We start from the raw sequence: 19,019 nt of genomic DNA, 5'->3' as shown, positions 1-19,019 counted from the left end.
CTACAGGGAGGAGGGGGCGCTCTGGGACACGAACAGCTGGTTCTCTACAGGGAGGAGGGGGCGCTCTGGGACACGAACAGCTGGTTCTCTACAGGGAGGGGGCGCTCTGGGACACGAGCAGCTGGTTCTCTACAGGGAGGAGGGGGCGCTCTGGGACACGAACAGCTGGTTCTCTACAGGGAGGGGGCGCTCTGGGACACGAACAGCTGGTTCTCTACAGGGAGGAGGGGGCGCTCTGGGACACGAACAGCTGGTTCTCTACAGGGAGGGGGCGCTCTGGGACACGAACAGCTGGTTCTCTACAGGGAGGGGGCGCTCTGGGACACGAACAGCTGGTTCTCTACAGGGAGGGGGCGCTCTGGGACACGAACAGCTGGTTCTCTACAGGGAGGGGGCGCTCTGGGACACGAGCAGCTGGTTCTCTACAGGGAGGGGGCGCTCTGGGACACGAACAGCTGGTTCTCTACAGGGAGGGGGCGCTCTGGGACACGAACAGCTGGTTCTCTACAGGGAGGGGGCGCTCTGGGACACGAGCAGCTGGTTCTCTACAGGGAGGAGGGGGCGCTCTGGGACACGAACAGCTGGTTCTCTACAGGGAGGAGGGGGCGCTCTGGGACACGAACAGCTGGTTCTCTACAGGGAGGGGGCGCTCTGGGACACGAGCAGCTGGTTCTCTACAGGGAGGGGGCGCTCTGGGACACGAACAGCTGGTTCTCTACAGGGAGGGGGCGCTCTGGGACACGAACAGCTGGTTCTCTACAGGGAGGGGGCGCTCTGGGACACGAGCAGCTGGTTCTCTACAGGGAGGGGCGCTCTGGGACACGAACAGCTGGTTCTCTACAGGGAGGGGCGCTCTGGGACACGAACAGCTGGTTCTCTTCAGGGAGGGGGCGCTCTGGGACACGAACAGCTGGTTCTCTACAGGGAGGAGGGGGCGCTCTGGGACACGAGCAGCTGGTTCTCTACAGGGAGGAGGAGGCGCTCTGGGACACGAACAGCTGGTTCTCTACAGGGAGGAGGGGGCGCTCTGTGACACGAACAGCTGGTTCTCTACAGGGAGGAGGGGGCGCTCTGGGACACGAACAGCTGGTTCTCTACAGGGAGGAGGGGGCGCTCTGGGACACGAGCAGCTGGTTCTCTACAGGGAGGGGGCGCTCTGGGACACGAACAGCTGGTTCTCTACAGGGAGGAGGGGGCGCTCTGGGACACAAGCAGCTGGTTCTCTACAGGGAGGGGGCGCTCTGGGACACGAACAGCTGGTTCTCTACAGGGAGGAGGGGGCGCTCTGGGACACGAACAGCTGGTTCTCTACAGGGAGGGGGTGCTCTGGGACACGAACAGCTGGTTCTCTACAGGGAGGGGGCGCTCTGGGACACGAACAGCTGGTTCTCTACAGGGAGGAGGGGGCGCTCTGGGACACGAGCAGCTGGTTCTCTACAGGGAGGGGGCGCTCTGGGACACGAACAGCTGGTTCTCTACAGGGAGGAGGGGGCGCTCTGGGACACGAGCAGCTGGTTCTCTACAGGGAGGTGGCGCTCTGGGACACGAACAGCTGGTTCTCTACAGGGAGGAGGGGGCGCTCTGGGACACGAGCAGCTGGTTCTCTACAGGGAGGGGGCGCTCTGGGACACGAACAGCTGGTTCTCTACAGGGAGGAGGGGGCGCTCTGGGACACGAACAGCTGGTTCTCTACAGGGAGGGGGCGCTCTGGGACACGAACAGCTGGTTCTCTACAGGGAGGGGGCGCTCTGGGACACGAACAGCTGGTTCTCTACAGGGAGGAGGGGGTGCTCTGGGACACGAGCAGCTGGTTCTCTACAGGGAGGGGGCGCTCTGGGACACGAACAGCTGGTTCTCTACAGGGAGGGGGCGCTCTGGGACACGAACAGCTGGTTCTCTACAGGGAGGAGGGGGCGCTCTGGGACACGAACAGCTGGTTCTCTACAGGGAGGAGGGGGCGCTCTGGGACACGAACAGCTGGTTCTCTACAGGGAGGAGGGGGCGCTCTGGGACACGAACAGCTGGTTCTCTACAGGGAGGAGGGGGCGCTCTGGGACACGAACAGCTGGTTCTCTACAGGGAGGGGGCGCTCTGGGACACGAGCAGCTGGTTCTCTACAGGGAGGAGGGGGCGCTCTGGGACACGAACAGCTGGTTCTCTACAGGGAGGGGGCGCTCTGGGACACGAACAGCTGGCTCTCTACAGGGAGGAGGGGGCGCTCTGTGACACGAACAGCTGGTTCTCTACAGGGAGGAGGGGGCGCTCTGGGACACGAGCAGCTGGTTCTCTACAGGGAGGGGGCGCTCTGGGACACGAACAGCTGGTTCTCTACAGGGAGGAGGGGGCGCTCTGGGATACAAGCAGCTGGTTCTCTACAGGGAGGGGGCGCTCTGGGACACGAACAGCTGGTTCTCTACAGGGAGGAGGGGGCGCTCTGGGACACGAACAGCTGGTTCTCTACAGGGAGGGGGCGCTCTGGGACACGAACAGCTGGTTCTCTACAGGGAGGGGGCGCTCTGGGACACGAACAGCTGGTTCTCTACAGGGAGGGGGCGCTCTGGGACACGAACAGCTGGTTCTCTACAGGGAGGAGGGGGCGCTCTGGGACACGAGCAGCTGGTTCTCTACAGGGAGGGGGTGCTCTGGGACACGAACAGCTGGTTCTCTACAGGGAAGAGGGGGCGCTCTGGGACACGAACAGCTGGTTCTCTACAGGGAGGGGGCGCTCTGGGACACGAACAGCTGGTTCTCTACAGGGAGGAGGGGGCGCTCTGGGATACAAGCAGCTGGTTCTCTACAGGGAGGGGGCGCTCTGGGACACGAACAGCTGGTTCTCTACAGGGAGGAGGGGGCGCTCTGGGACACGAACAGCTGGTTCTCTACAGGGAGGGGGCGCTCTGGGACACGAACAGCTGGTTCTCTACAGGGAGGGGGCGCTCTGGGACACGAACAGCTGGTTCTCTACAGGGAGGAGGGGGCGCTCTGGGACACGAGCAGCTGGTTCTCTACAGGGAGGGGGCGCTCTGGGACACGAACAGCTGGTTCTCTACAGGGAGGGGGTGCTCTGGGACACGAACAGCTGGTGCTCTACAGGGAGGAGGGGGCGCTCTGGGACACGAGCAGCTGGTTCTCTACAGGGAGGGGGTGCTCTGGGACACGAACAGCTGGTTCTCTACAGGGAAGAGGGGGCGCTCTGGGACACGAACAGCTGGTTCTCTACAGGGAGGGGGCGCTCTGGGACACGAACAGCTGGTTCTCTACAGGGAGGGGGCGCTCTGGGACACGAACAGCTGGTTCTCTACAGCAGTGTTTCTCAACTGGTGGGTCGCGACCCAAAAGTGGGTCGCGGGGCCATTTTGAGTGGGTCGCGGATGTGTGTGAAAAAAAAAAAAAAATTACTTTTTTTCCCCACTACCTATCTTTGTGAAAGTGGCTTCTCAGCTCTGGTCCAGCTGAAGACAAAGCGGAGGAACAGATTGGACATTGAGCATGACCTCAGAGTTGCTTTGTCTACAATCACCCCAGACTTTGAGACTCTTGTCAGGAGCAAACATCATCCCCAGTTATCCCATTAGTCCCCTGCATGTTAAGCTAAGAATTCTGCTAAGAAGGATATATTATTTATTATTATTATTATTTTATTTCATTGTGTTTTTAGCCCTTAGTTGCACTTTTGTTGCAACCCCAGTTATCCCCTTAGTTCCCCCAAACGTAGGTCTGTTATGTTAAGCTAAGAAATCTGCTAAGAAGCATATTATTTATTATTATTTTATTTCATTGGGTTTTTAGCCCTAGTTGCACTTTTATTGCAATCCCAGTTATCCCATTAGTTCCCCCAAACTTAGGTCTGTTATGTTAAGCTAAGAAGTCTGCTAAGAAGCATAATTATTTATTATTATTATTTAATTTCATTGGGTTTTTAGCCCTAGTTGCACTTTTGTTGCAACCCCAGTTATCCAATTAGTTCCCCCAAACTTAGGTCTGTTATGTTAAGCTAAGAAATCTGCTAAGAAGCATATTATTTATTATTATTTTATTTCATTGGGTTTTAGCCCTAGTTGCACTTTTGTTGCAAACTCAGTTATCCCATTAGTTCCCCCAAATGTAGGTCTGTTATGTTAAGCTAAGAAATCTGCTAAGAAGCATATATTATTTATTATTCTTTTATTTCATTGGGTTTTTAGCAATAGTTGCACTTTTGTTGCACTTTTTTGTGTTTATTTCATGTTTTGAAAGATTGCGTATTACTGCAAATATATTTTTTTTACATAAATCATAGTGGTTCAAAATTTGGGGTCGCGACTTAATGACTAAGGAAAATGTTGGGTCCCGAGGCTAGACCAGTTGAGAACCACTGCTCTACAGGGAGGAGGGGGCGCTCTGGGACACGAGCAGCTGGTTCTCTACAGGGAGGGGGCGCTCTGGGACACGAACAGCTGGTTCTCTACAGGGAGGGGGCGCTCTGGGACACGAACAGCTGGTTCTCTACAGGGAGGAGGGGGCGCTCTGGGACACGAACAGCTGGTTCTCTACAGGGAGGAGGGGGCGCTCTGGGACACGAACAGCTGGTTCTCTACAGGGAGGGGGCGCTCTGGGACACGAGCAGCTGGTTCTCTACAGGGAGGGAGCGCTCTGGGACACGAACAGCTGGTTCTCTACAGGGAGTAGGGATGGGAATCGAAAACCGGTTCCCGTTGGGAACCGGTTCCTAATTGGCCGATGCCTGGAACCGTGTGGCTCCCGTGACTTTCGATTCCCTTATCGCTGCCTACAGTTGCGCAATAATGTTAGCCGTTAGCATGTAGCCATGGCAGACTCTATTTGATTCCTTAATGGCTCGAAATTGCCTGGGTTTTGGTAATATGCTCCCGAAATGCTCCTGCTGTTTGGCTACTTCTATGTGCAGTGAAAACTACTTGAATGCTTTAGAACCTAGTCATTGATTTAGATCAGGCTGAGCTAAAATTAGCCGCGGAGCTAACGTGAGCTAACGCTATTTAATCAAGCTCACAAAGAGAGATAAACAGCTGACAGCGGATAGTACAGGTACAAATACAATAAAACAGCAGGTGGGGGCTGTTGTGTAAACCTTGTACTCTTTAGTTCACATATAATGAGAGACGGAATGTTTGTTTACAAGACTGTAAGCCAGGAAGTACAGTGGTGCAACATACAAATGTGTCCGTGTAGCAACACAAGCCAATACCTTATAGGACAGGGGCCCGGGGAGCTCTCTCTCTCTCTGTGTGTGTGTGTGTGTGTGTGAGAGAGAGAGTGTGTGAGTGAGAGACAGAAGTCAGAGGAATAACAACCTGTTATTCAATAGATTAAATTAGTTTAAGAATAAAAAAATAAATACATTTTAAGAGAATCTCAAATACATTATTTTATTTAAGTGTAGGCTATAGTTAATGTTTTATTTTTTACAGTTTTTGTATTTTTCTGACATGGGGGCTCAACAATAAATGACAATCAGAAATGTCAAGTTGCATGTTATTCTAACCAGCTTAGACCCCTACGCTCTGCATCTTCTGGCCGCCTCAGACCTACTCCTATCCGAGCTCCGGGAGGGTCATCAAAGAGAAGTCGCCTATTCTCAGTCCTTGCCCCACAATGGTGGAATGAACTACCCACCCCAGTTAGGACAGCCGAAACCCATCCAATCTTTCGCCGTCGACTAAAGACGCACTTCTTCAACCATTATCTGAATAAAAAAAAATATATCTAACCCTAACTAACCGTACTGTCATGCACTTGTCCTAATAAACTAACCTACACTTTAGCACTCAACACTTTGATGAACATTGTTGCTCAGCTGATAGAGTTGTGCCCTTCCTGATGGCTTGTCGTACAGAACTTGTAAGTCGCTTTGGATAAAAGCGTCAGCTAAATGACTAAATGTAGTTCTGTTGCATTTTCAATTTATTTATTTAAATTATAAATTGATCAGGTATCGATAAGGGAATCGATAAAGAATCGAATCGATAAGCAGAATCGATAATGGAATCGTATCGATAAAATCCTATCAATTCCCATCCCTAACAGGGAGGGGGCGCTCTATTTATCACATATCACATATTTCACGTTAGATAGGTGATGTCAACCGGGCCATAGTATTGTTTCCATAGCTATAATATAGAATAATAGTTAGAGCTCTACAAACAAGGTGACGCACTCCTATCTTTTAAAGCGTGGCGGCCTAGATACAACGGGACCCGTCTAATGGCCGGCGCTGAATGAGTCAAGAGGTTATATGCCGCTACCTGGAGAGGCGGTGAAGTCCAGGTACTTCCTGTCGGTGCCGAGGACCAGCGGGTTGAGCCGGGGAACCATGTGGGCCCGGTCCATCAGGAAGTCCACCACGTCCGTCCCCTCGGTCAGCTGACCCTGGGACCATGAGAGACACCTCACTGTTAACAACAGCAATGTTGAGAATTTGTACACAAACGCTTTGGATCACATCTGATTTTGCCTAAACGTAACGCAGAGATGTAACATTCACACACGTATGTACTGCCTGTAGGGCTGAGCCCAAACGTTCGAACGTTCGAACCTTCGTTCGTTACGTTGGCATTGGAATTCTAAATCAACATTCAAATTTTTTTATTTTTAATACAAAAATATATATATATATATATATTTCTTTTTTAAATATTTTTTTCTATTAATTCTGTTTAAACCAATGGGGTTTTTCTTCACAGTTGCAGATACAGATTAGGCTACACTAATATTATAGTATTAAAAGAAACTGATGAGTTATATTCAAAATGGGGGACCCTGATGTAAACAAGACGAAAGTCTTTCTCTGGTCTGCATCCCCTTAACAATTGTATGTATTGAGCTGTACTGTACTGTACCCATTCTGCAATCTGTTAATATAGTTTTCAATCAATCAATCAATTCATTAAAGAAAGTTGATTTAATTGATTTAGTTGGGCTGGGGCTTCTCCCTGGGCTGGGTCTGGGGCTGGAAAGTTGATTTAATAAAAAATTAAAATACTAATTTAATCAGATTAATCACTTTATTCAAATTGAGGATTTAGTTTGAGGATAGTAAAAAAAAAAAAAAAAAAAAAAAAAAAATGGATTCAACTTTTTTTTATTTATTTTTATTTTTTATTAAAAACGAAGGTTTTTAAAAACCCTGACGAAGTTCGAATCCCAAAAACAGGGTTCGGGGGAAACAGCCTTAGCTGCCCGGTGTCTCACCGTGAAGACGGCCCTCTGAAAGACCTGGGTGGCGTCCATCATGCACTGCAGGACGAGGGTCTCCAGCTCCTCCGGGTCCATCTCCTCCGGGCTCAGCGGCACCCCGTTGAAGAGGGCCAGAGGCAGGGGGCCCAGGCCCGTCTTCTGGTAGAACCGAGCCCCGGCCTGGGACCGGCCGACACACACACATACTGCATGACGTCACACAACTCCGCATGATAGCATGTTGTGCAATAATGCTGGATATACCGTGTTATAATATATAATATATTCCTTTGTTCACAGTACGTCGTTATATTATGTACATGTACCAGGGACTTTGGTGTGTCGCGTAGGTGATTTTGACTTTTCCCATTTCCCAGATTGGTAGACGAAATGCATACATACATATATATACACACACACACACACACACACACACACACACACACACACACACACACACACACACACACACACACACACACACACACACACACACACACACACACACACACACACACACACACACACACACACACACACACACACACACACACACACACACACACACACACACACACACACACACACACACACAGTACTGTCTGAATATACCTGCATATAATAAGGTATTATAGATATAAGATATATGTGGTTTACTTTAACCTATTGGTAAACAAACGTATTGCTGAAAATATACACTATGACTGCTGTTTTGACAGGGTTAGGGTCTTTACTCTTGGCTACATTTGAAGAAAAAAACGCAACATTAATTCATACAGTCTGTAGAGATGGATTTATGGCGCGATGTCATTTGCAGGATTCTCTTAACATCTTAAGCCTGACGAGACCGGTACCGGTCCCAAAATGACATCACATCATAAATCAATCTCTCCAGACTGTTTGACAAAAGTATAATTTTTTATTTTTCAAACGTATTCAAGTATAAACATCATAACCATGTCACAACAGCAGTTATAATGTATATTATCATCAATACGTTAGTTTACCAATAGGTTAAAGTGTTATTAGATCGATTTTAGTTTTGGTGTTGTATAGTTCGCAAAAGTCGACCATTTTGGAACATTTGATTATCTCACGTTCACATTTTGTGAGCTTTGCCCGTCCCCCCTAAAACCTATTCAAACTATATTCCAACATCAGTCTATATAAGCAAGCTCTTTTTCCCCCCTCACCGCTCTTTTTTCGTCATACTCCGAATCGACTCCAAGAATCCTCTCTGCGTTCGCTTTGGGGAACTTCCTCTTCAGGTAGGCGACCACAGCATCGACAGACAATGCCTCGCCAACATCCACTTTGTTGTACATCTGCAGGAAAACAAAATCATTCTGTTACATCCCTGACCATCATTCTCTGTTGCATCCCTGACCATCATTCTGTTACATCCCTGACCATCATTCTGTTACATCCCTGACCATCATTCTCTGTTACATCCCTGACCATCATTCTCTGTTACATCCCTGACCATCATTCTGTTACATCCCTGACCATCATTCTCTGTTACATCCCTGACCATCATTCTCTGTTACATCCCTGACCATCATTCTGTTACATCCCTGACCATCATTCAGTTACATCCCTGACCATCATTCTGTTACATCCCCGACCATCATTCTGTTACATCTCTGACCATCATTCTGTTACATCCCTGACCATCATGCTCTGTTACATCCCTGACCATCATTCTCTGTTACATCCCTGACCATAATTATCAGTTACATCCCTGACCATCATTCTGTTACATCCCTGACCATCATTCTGTTACATCCCTGACCATCATTCTGTTACATCCCTGACCATCATTCTGTTACATCCCTGACCATCATTCTCTGTTACATCCCTGACCATCATTCTGTTACATCCCTGACCATCATTCTGTTACATCCCTGACCATCATTCTCTGTTACATCCCTGACCATCATTCTGTTACATCCCTGACCATCATTCTGTTACATCCCTGACCATCATTCAGTTACATCCCTGACCATCATTATCTGTTACATCCCTGACCATAATTATCTGTTACATCCCTGACCATCATTCTCTGTTACATTCCTGACCATCATTCAGTTACATTGTGAGTATTTTCATTTGAGGAATTTAGTACCTTTACTCCACTACATTTCAAAAGGAAATATTGTACCATTTACCTCACTACATTTATCTGAACCCTGCAGCTACTAGTTAACCTTGCAAGCAGCTAGCGTCTGGTCGGGCTTCAAGGTAAGCGCTTACATTTAGTAATTTAGCCAACACTTTTATCCAAAGCCACTTACACCTTCTGTACAACAAGCAGGAAGGGTACAACTCTTTCAGCTGAGTAACAATGTTCATCAAACAGTGCTACACTCTTCAGTGCATAGTAGTAAAGACATATTAGCATAGTAGGTAGTAATATAGACAAGGTAGATTACTTAGTATCAAAGTGCATAATAGTAAAAGACGGTACGAAGGTTAGTAGTTTTCTTTTTATATATAATAATTATTACTTTAATTAACTTATTTAAGTGCTATTTTTGCTTTTATTTTTTTTATATTTCCCCCCTCCTTTTTCCATTTTTTCTCCCATCCCAATGTTAGTCGTTATGCCAATTCCCAATTCCCCTCCTGGTCGTTGCGCACTCTACCCCCTACTGTCGGTCCGGGAGGGCGGAGACTATCACATGCTTCCTCTGACACATGTCTACCCAGCCCACCGCTTCTTTTCACCTGGCAGCGCGGACTTTCACTGGGAGAGTGTAACGTGTGGAAGGGTCACACTACCTCTCCTAGATCCTTCCCTCGCTGTGCAGGCGCCCCGACCGAACTGTAGGAGTCGCTGTTTTACAACGACCAGGACCCACCCTCACCGGCTTTCCCACCCGCTGACTCTGCCAATTGTGTCAGCACGGACGGTCGCCCAAGCCGGAGGCAGCGCTGGCAGCTGGATTCGATCCCACTGTCTCTGCGGTGGTAGACAAATGCTTAGTCTGTTGCGCTACCCGGCCGCCTGCTATTTTTGCTTCTAAACAAACCGAGTTCAGGAACACAGTCCACTGCCTCAGGTATCCATGATATCGATCGTTTCTCTCATCTGTGGTTAACCCTTTCACTACCACACTATCCTGTAACACAAACTACAACAACATCTGTGGTTATAACACACGTTCCTGTAACACAAACTACACAACATCTGTGGTTATAACACATTCCTGTAACACAAACTACAACATCTGTGGTTAACACACGTTCCTGTAACACAAACTACACAACATCTGTGGTTAACACACGTTCCTGTAACACAAACTACACAACATCTGTGGTTATAACACACGTTCCTGTAACACAAACTACACATCTGTGGTTAACACACGTTCCTGTAACACAAACTACACAACATCTATGGTTAACACACGTTCCTGTAACACACACTACACAACATCTGTGGTTATAACACACGTTCCTGTAACACACACTACACAACACCTGTGGTTATAACACACGTTCCTATAACACACACTACACAACATCTGTGGTTAACACACGTTCCTGTAACACAAACTACACAACATCTGTAGTTAACACACGTTCCTGTAACACAAACTACACATCTGTGGTTATAACACACGTTCCTGTAACACACATTACACAACATCTGTGGTTAACACACGTTCCTGTAACACACACTACACAACATCTGTGGTTAACACACATTCCTGTAACACAAACTACACAACATCTGTAGTTAACACACGTTCCTGTAACACAAACTACACAACATCTGTGGTTATAACACACATTCCTGTAACACAAACTACACAACATCTGTGGTTATAACACACGTTCCTGTAACACACACTACACAACATCTGTGGTTAACACACGTTCCTGTAACACACACTACACAACATCTGTGGTTATAACACACGTTCCTGTAACACACACTACACAACATCTGTGGTTAACACACGTTCCTGTAACACAAATTATACAACGGCATGCAAATTTCTCGATTCTGATTGGCTGAAACAGTCAATTTACACGTATGTATCTGTCACAATTCCACGCTCTTGGTCCCAGGACCCGCCCACAACCGAATCACTATCACTCCGCCATTCGACTTTGTAGAGGGAGCGGAGAGCGGAGAGGGGAGGAGAGGAGAGGGGACAATAATCTTTACAAATGGATATGTTGATAGCGTCATAACGACTAAATATAAACAGATTCTGTCACGGCGAATGTCTTAGTCTCTTACAATGTTGGATTGTGTAATCTATGGGTCATGAGTCATTGTGGAACAAAAGAAAAATCGCGGATTGATTGATTGATTATTTGCAATTTTATTTAAAATGTCTTCTTCCTTGCTCTCTATCACTGTCTGGCACACCCACCCACCCAACCATTCCACCCACCCACCCCCCCACCCCCCCCCCCCCCCAACACACACACACACACACACACACAACGGCGGAGGAGAGTCAGATGGAGACATAGAAGCAGCTGCACTGTTTTAAGTGAGCATGGCCTATTGAATTGATTGATTGATTGCTAATTTTATTACTGTACGCCTGGTTTCCAACTGGTTAAGTTTAGGCCCTCTAAAGTAGGTTTAAAAAAATAAATAAAAAAATAGGGCGAAGAAAACTTTTTTTTCCTATAGGGCAAAGAAAACTTTTTAATTTGTTTTACCTACTTTCTATAGAAGCATCTAAGAATGAAGTTCTATAGAAAGTAGGTCTGCATCCCCTTAACAATTGTGTGTATTGAGCCGTACTGTATTGTACCCATTCTGCATCTGGTAATACAATTTTCAATCAATCAATCATTCCAATAACACACAGTTGGATGTGTTAGTTTGTTGACTTTTTAATTTGTTTTACCTACTTTCTATAGAAGCATCTAAGAATGAAGTTCTATAGAAAGTAGGTCTGCATCCCCTTAACAATTGTGTGTATTGAGCCGTACTGTATTGTACCCATTCTGCATCTGGTAATAAAATTGTCCATCAATCAATCATTCCAATAACACACAGTTGGATGTGTTAGTTTGTTGGATGAGAACCGTTGGATGCACTTCCGAGCTGCTTCCACATGGAGGCAACTTGTCTTTTTTATTGTTGTGGGAACTACTTTTTCTGGCGGATGGTTTTTTCAATAAATCTTCGATTAATGTGTGTTTATTGTATAGCAATAAGGTTGGATGAATGTGGCAGTTGTATAAAAGCATTACACCACTTGCAGTCGTGATTTGTGAAAAATAAACCATGCCTAGGGGGGTCTAACGACCACCCCTAGGCATGGTTTATTGTTCACAAACCACTCCTGCGCGTGATGTAATGCTTAACTAAACAACATCTGTGGTTAACACACATTCCTGTAACACACACTACACATCATCTGTGGTTATAACACACGTTCCTGTAACACACACTACACAACATCTGTGGTTATAACACACGTTCCTGTAACACAAACTACACAACATCTGTGGTGAACACACGTTCCTGTAACACAAACTACACATGATCTGTGGTTAACACACCTTCCTGTAACACAAACTACACAACATCTGTGGTTAACACACGTTCCTGTAACACAAACTACACAACATCTGTAGTTAACACACGTTCCTGTAACACAAACTACACAACATCTGTGGTTAACACACGTTCCTGTAACACACACTACGTGAGGCGTCGTACCTAGGGATGCTCGATATTGGCTTTTTTACCGATACCGATATACCGATATTGTCCAACTCTTAATTTCCGATACCGATATCAACCGATATCGATATATGCAGGGTTTCCCCCCCCCCCCAAAAAACAGAATAATTTCAGGTAATTAACGTTACATATCTCTTGTTGTGGACATTATGCATACTTTTGACAATAAATAAAATCTGAATTTGTTCTTACTTGCTTGCCTGGGTAAATAAAAGTTATAGAAATGTAATTATTATTTTTTTTTTGAAAACCGATACCGATATTTTCCGATATCACATTTTAATGCCGATATCGGCCGATAATATCGGACATCCCTAGATCTGAGCAATAAATCCGAATTGAGCACTAAGGCCTACAGTGTGAACACTGCCATTAGGACGCCACCAAGTTATCAAATTGCACACAAACAAACGTCTTCTGAAGCACAAGGAGACACTGTGTGCGTTTGCAAGGATCGCTGTGGCGTGGGGATGACCGACTGGAGCGGCCACACCGGTCCTGGGTCAAGCTGACCAGGCGCACCGTACTGACCTGGGATCAGCACCACACTCAGAGACCACGGGCATGAGGGCCTGGGATCAGACCTGGGATCAGCACCACACTCACCGAGACCACAGACACGAGGGCCTGCGATCAGACCTGGGATCAGACCTGGGATCAGCACCAGACTCACCGAGACCACAGACATGAGGGCCTGCGATCAGACCTGGGATCAGCACCAGACTCACCAAGACCACAGACATGAGGGCCTGCGATCAGACCTGGGATCAGCACCAGACTCACCGAGACCACAGACATGAGGGCCTGCGATCAGACCTGGGATCAGCACCAGACTCACCGAGACCACAGACATGAGGGCCTGCGATCAGACCTGGGATCAGCACCACACTCACCGAGACCACGGACATCAGGGCCTGCGATCAGACCTGCGATCAGACCTGGGATCAGCACCAGACTCACCGAGACCACGGACATCAGGGCCTGCGATCAGACCTGGGATCAGCACCACACTCACCGAGACCACGGACATCAGCGCCTGCGGTAGATCGTACTCGTCGGCGATGTAGTCCAACAGCCGGTGAAACGCCACGCCGGCGTCGGTGAAGCCGTCCACCCCGTCCCCCGTGTCGACCACAAACACAAACCCAATTCTAGGGGAAGAAACACACGTGATCAGCTGAGAGGTGAAGCGAGGGATCGCCATCTGGTGCAGAGAATACTAATAATAATAATAATAATTAGGGATGTCCGATATTATCGGCCGATATCGGCATTAAAATGTGATATCGGAAAATATCGGGATCGGTTTTCAAAGATTTTTTTAAATGTAATTTTTTATTTTTTTTTTACATTTCTATAACCTTTATTTACCCAGGCAAGCAAGTAAGAACAAATTCAGATTTTATTTATTGTCAAACGTATGCATAATGTTGTGTTAATTCCACAACAAGAGATATGTAATGTTAATTACCTGAAATTATTAAATTTTTTGGGGGGAGAAACCCTGCATATATCAGTATCGGTTGATATCGGTTGATATCGGTATCGGAAATTAAGAGAATATCGAGCATCCCTAGTAATAATATATATATTAGCTTTGTAGAGGTGCTTTATAATTGTGGAGCACATTTCAAAGCGCTACATTGTAAAAGAACATAAAAGCTAGCAAAAACATTTATATAAAATAAGCATGTCTAAAACTAGTAAGGAGTAAAAAGAACACTAAAACTAGTAAAAGAATAAAAAAAAAAACATAAAATAAGAAGGGCTAAAACTGGTCAAATAACATCAAATAAGTGGAGCTAAAACTAGATAAAAATCAACAAAAGGTTCTATTAAAATGATTTTTTTTCTTTTTTTTGAACAAATGTTTTTTATTTTCCATTTTTTTTTTTTTTATATATATCTACTTTTTTCTCCCATTTTTTCAATTTTTCTCCCATCCCAATTTCGTATCGTCCAATTCTACCCTCCCCTGTCTCGAACGTTGTTAGGCCATGCCTCCCACAGGCCGGCTGCAATGTGGACAAAGCCTTGCATCACGTGTCCCCTCCGGTACTCGAGGAGGCAGCCGTCGCATCTTTTCACCTGTACAGCGCGATCTCTCAGCGGCGAGGGTCTGCGTGGGAGGGACACGCCGCCCCCGTCGCTTCCTGATTCTGCTGCGCAGGCGCACCAACCGACCTGTAGGAGTCGCTGTCCACAACGTCCGATCCCCACCCATCAGCTTTCCCACCCCTAACACTGCCAATTGTATTAGTATGAACGACCAGCCAAGCTGATAGCAATGTGGAGAGCTGGGCTCGAACCCAGCGTCTCCTGCATTGGTGGTGAGCGCCTTGCCCACTACACCACCTAGCCGCCCTTAAAAAGATGAGTTTTGAGGCCCTTTTTAAAAGCATCCCCAGTCTGTGGTGCTCTCAGATGATCAGGGAGAGTGTTCCACAGTCTGTGGTGCTCTCAGGTGGTCAGGGAGAGTGTTCCCCAGTCTGTGGTGCTCTCAGGTGGTCAGGGAGAGTGTTCTACAGTCTGTGGTGCTCTCAGGTGGTCAGGGAGAGTGTTCCACAGTCTGTGGTGCTCTCAGGTGGTCAGGGAGAGTGTTCTACAGTCTGTGGTGCTCTCAGGTGGTCAGGGAGAGTGTTCCACAGTCTGTGGTGCTCTCAGGTGGTCAGGGAGAGTGTTCTACAGTCTGTGGTGCTCTCAGGTGGTCAGGGCGAGTGTTCCCCAGTCTGTGGTGCTCTCAGGTGGTCAGGGAGAGTGTTCCACAGTCTGTGGTGCTCTCAGGTGGTCAGGGAGAGTGTTCTACAGTCTGTGGTGCTCTCAGGTGGTCAGGGAGAGTGTTCTACAGACTGTGGTGCTCTCAGGTGGTCAGGGAGAGTGTTCTACAGTCTGTGGTGCTCTCAGGTGGTCAGGGAGAGTGTTCCACAGTCTGTGGTGCTCTCAGGTGGTCAGGGAGAGTGTTCTACAGTCTGTGGTGCTCTCAGATGGTCAGGGAGAGTGTTCTACAGTCTGTGGTGCTCTCAGGCGGTCAGGGAGAGTGTTCCACAGACTGGGAGCGGACAAGCAGAAAGCCAGATCTCCTGTGGTGCGGAGTTTGGTCCTCGGGCGCTGGAGGAGGTTTGCCTGGCCGGAGATGTCGAGAGGAGGAGTGAGGGGTGATGAGTTCTTTAAGGTAGAAGGGGGGGGGGGTCCGTAGAGGCACTGGTGAGTGAGCAGGAGACTTTATACGATTTTTGTTATTAAAAATATATATAATATTTTTTTTTTTTAACTTTTTACTTTACTATTTAAATGATTTTATTGAAAAAAATAAGAATCTTGAGAGAATCGTGATCTCAATTCTTAGAGAGAAAAATCGTGATTCACATTTTAGCAAGAATCGCCCAGCCCTACTGTAAACTGCATTTCCAAATTGGGACCAATTTGGATCAGAAACCTAGCAGGGATGGGCCTTGACTTTTGAAATATCAAATCATAAAATTCTAAGTCGAATAGTTTATGCAAATAAACATAATATTTCCGCTTGTTTTTACCGGTAACTACACTGTAGTGTAGAGAGGGGACCCTATTAACTCATTCAGGGCCAACAGCGCCCTCTGCTGATGCCCTTCTGGGCCAACGCTGTATCCAATGGAGGAAAGGACTTATTTGCGAGTGCATAAAACATATAAAATATAATAGCAATAGATCTAAATAACACAGTGGTCGTCAATGAATTGCTTCCAGTCAACATGCACGAAACAAATAATTTTTTCATACATACATTTCCATTTTATATCAATATATTTCTAGGGCTTTCCGTCTCATCTCAATAAACTCCAGCAAATCGAGCTTAAATGTATTTCCTTAGAAATCGTGCCATTTGTCGCTTGATTTATGAATCGTTTTCAAATAAACACTAGATTATCGATAGTATATGTGTCCTCATGCACGAACAGAAGCGGGGTCTGAAAAATCGCTTCTCCGTACTTTGGTCGGCACGAACCTCACACACACGCGCGCGTGCGCGCGCTCCGATGGCGGAGAAAGGAACATCTGATTACCCCAAGATTCGTAACATAAAGGCCTTACCTCACATCTGATGTCCTGCAAAAAGATTAATCCAATTCCTGATCGCCATTCCAAATATCGATTGTGTCCATTGATCCAACGTTATAGTCCAAAACACATAATCCACGATGCTCCCAGTCCCCCCAGTCAATGCAATAGTATCCAGCTGCATGCCCGAGAAAAAACCTGGACCGGACTTCTTTTTTTGATGCACAGTCCAATCCAATCCAATGATGTGCAATACCATCCGGGAGACGATAGGCGGCGGTATTTGCCCTTTGCGAGCTCAGACCCATTCCCAATGATAACGTCAGGCTGGATGGATGAAAAATGTATGGATATCGCTAATAAAAGAAATATGGATTAAAACCTGTGATTTCTCGGGTTTGGCGCCCAGAGCATGGCGAGTTAACCCGGACTATCTCGGGTTTGGCCTCCAGTGAGTTAACTGTTAAACCGCTGAAAGGCATGCTGGGTACAGCTTGCTCGCTAGCCAGGTAGCATAACTGTCTGTTAACAGCTGGGAGAACAGAAAGGAAAGATGAAGAAAGACAGACTGGAGATCTACGTTTGCCATGTTGTTTCACTAAAGCTCACACATTTCAAGCATCAACGATGTAACTTGCAGAATTAATGCTTTTGTTCCTGGAAATAACGTTAGCCGTTATACTCGATCCTGAGTGAGACGGGGAGCCAGTGAAGGGACTTGAGGGTGGGAGTGATGTGGTGGTATTTCCGCACTCCCACCAGGATCCAGAATGCATGTAACAGGCGTGTAGCGTGTTGCTGCAGGAGCCTTCGATTCAACTCGCGAGGCACTGAGGTTAGCCTCATTTACAGACACTGAAGATTCAAAGCTTGGCAACACTGAATGTATTTAAGGCTATGGTGAAGCCTATTTACATTTTTTACATTTTTTACATTTAGTCATTTAGCTGACGCTTTTATCCAAAGCGACTTACAAGTTCTGTGCGACAAGACAGCAAGCAGGGTATAACTCTATCAGCTGAGTAACAATGTTCATCAAAGTGTTGCGTGTTACAGTGTAGGTTAGTTTATTAGGACAAGTGCATGACATTAAGGTTAGTCGGGGTTAGATTTTTTTTTTTTTTTTTATCATTTCAGATAATGGTTGAAGAAGTGAGTCTTTAGTCGACGGCGAAAGATTGGACGGGATTCGGCTGTCCTAACTGGGATGGGTAGTTCATTCCACCATTGTGGGGCAAGGACTGAGAATAGGCGGCTTCTCTTTGATGACCCTCCGGGAGCTTGGATAGGAGTAGATCTGAGGCGGCCAGAAGACGCAGAGCGTAGGGGTCTTGAGGGTGTGTAGTTAGAGACCATTGACCGGAGGTAGGCGGGAGCGGTTCCCTTTGCCGCACGGTATGCTAGGTCGAGGGCCTTGAAGCGGATACGTGCAGCAATGGGGAGCCAGTGCAGGTCCCTAAGAAGTGGGGTGACATGGGCCGACTTCGGTAGGTTTGAGATCAGGCGGGCCGCTGCATTTTGAATGAGTTGAAGAGGCTTGGTGGCAGTGGCCGGGAGGCCAGCTAGCAGTGCGTTGCAGTAGTCGAGGCGGGAGATGACTGTTGATTGGACGAGGAGTTGGGTGGCTTCTTTTGTCAGGAAGGGGCGTATCCTTCTGACGTTGCTCAGGAGGAATCTGCAGGTTCTGGTTGTCGCTGCGATGTGAGCAGAGAAGTTCAACTGGTCGTCGAGGACAACACCAAGGTTCTTGGCGGTCGGCGACGCGGTCACAGCTGCATTCTCGACTGTGATGGAGAGGTCGGTCAGGGGGGAGGATTTGGCCGGCAGGTGGAGCAATTCTGTTTTGCTTAGGTTCAGTTTGAGGTGGTTGGTCGTCATCCAGGCGGAGATGTCGGAGAGACAGGCCGAGATCCGCTCAGAGACGTGGATATCTGAGGGAGGGAAGGAGAGGAAGAGTTGAGTATCATCGGCATAACAATGATATGAGAAGCCATGAGATGTGATAATGTTACCCAGTGATTTAGTGTAGAGGGAGAAGAGAAGGGGTCCTAGGACCGAGCCCTGG

At 47.2% G+C, this 19,019-nt stretch overlaps 1 protein-coding gene across 1 annotated transcript in view; it reads right to left on the bottom strand.

The window, feature by feature from the left end:
• uggt2 (UDP-glucose glycoprotein glucosyltransferase 2) overlaps positions 1-19,019 on the bottom strand; it is a gene marked incomplete at its 3' end in the record, with an annotated part of 260,476 nt that overhangs the window by 148,400 nt on the left and 93,057 nt on the right. Inside the window, exons 16-19 of the mRNA XM_084314328.1 lie at positions 13,932-14,067; positions 8,388-8,519; positions 7,210-7,374; positions 6,264-6,387 (exon numbers count right to left, since the gene is read on the bottom strand). Of these exons, the coding sequence (XP_084170454.1) occupies positions 6,264-6,387; positions 7,210-7,374; positions 8,388-8,519; positions 13,932-14,067 (557 nt within the window). The remainder of the gene's footprint in view (positions 1-6,263; positions 6,388-7,209; positions 7,375-8,387; positions 8,520-13,931; positions 14,068-19,019) is intronic.

The sequence above is a fragment of the Notolepis coatsorum genome (assembly GCF_963971535.1).
Source record: "Notolepis coatsorum genome assembly, chromosome: 5".
In the NCBI taxonomy this organism is placed as follows: domain Eukaryota; kingdom Metazoa; phylum Chordata; class Actinopteri; order Aulopiformes; family Paralepididae; genus Notolepis; species Notolepis coatsorum.
This window is presented reverse-complemented; position numbering and strand designations above follow the sequence as displayed.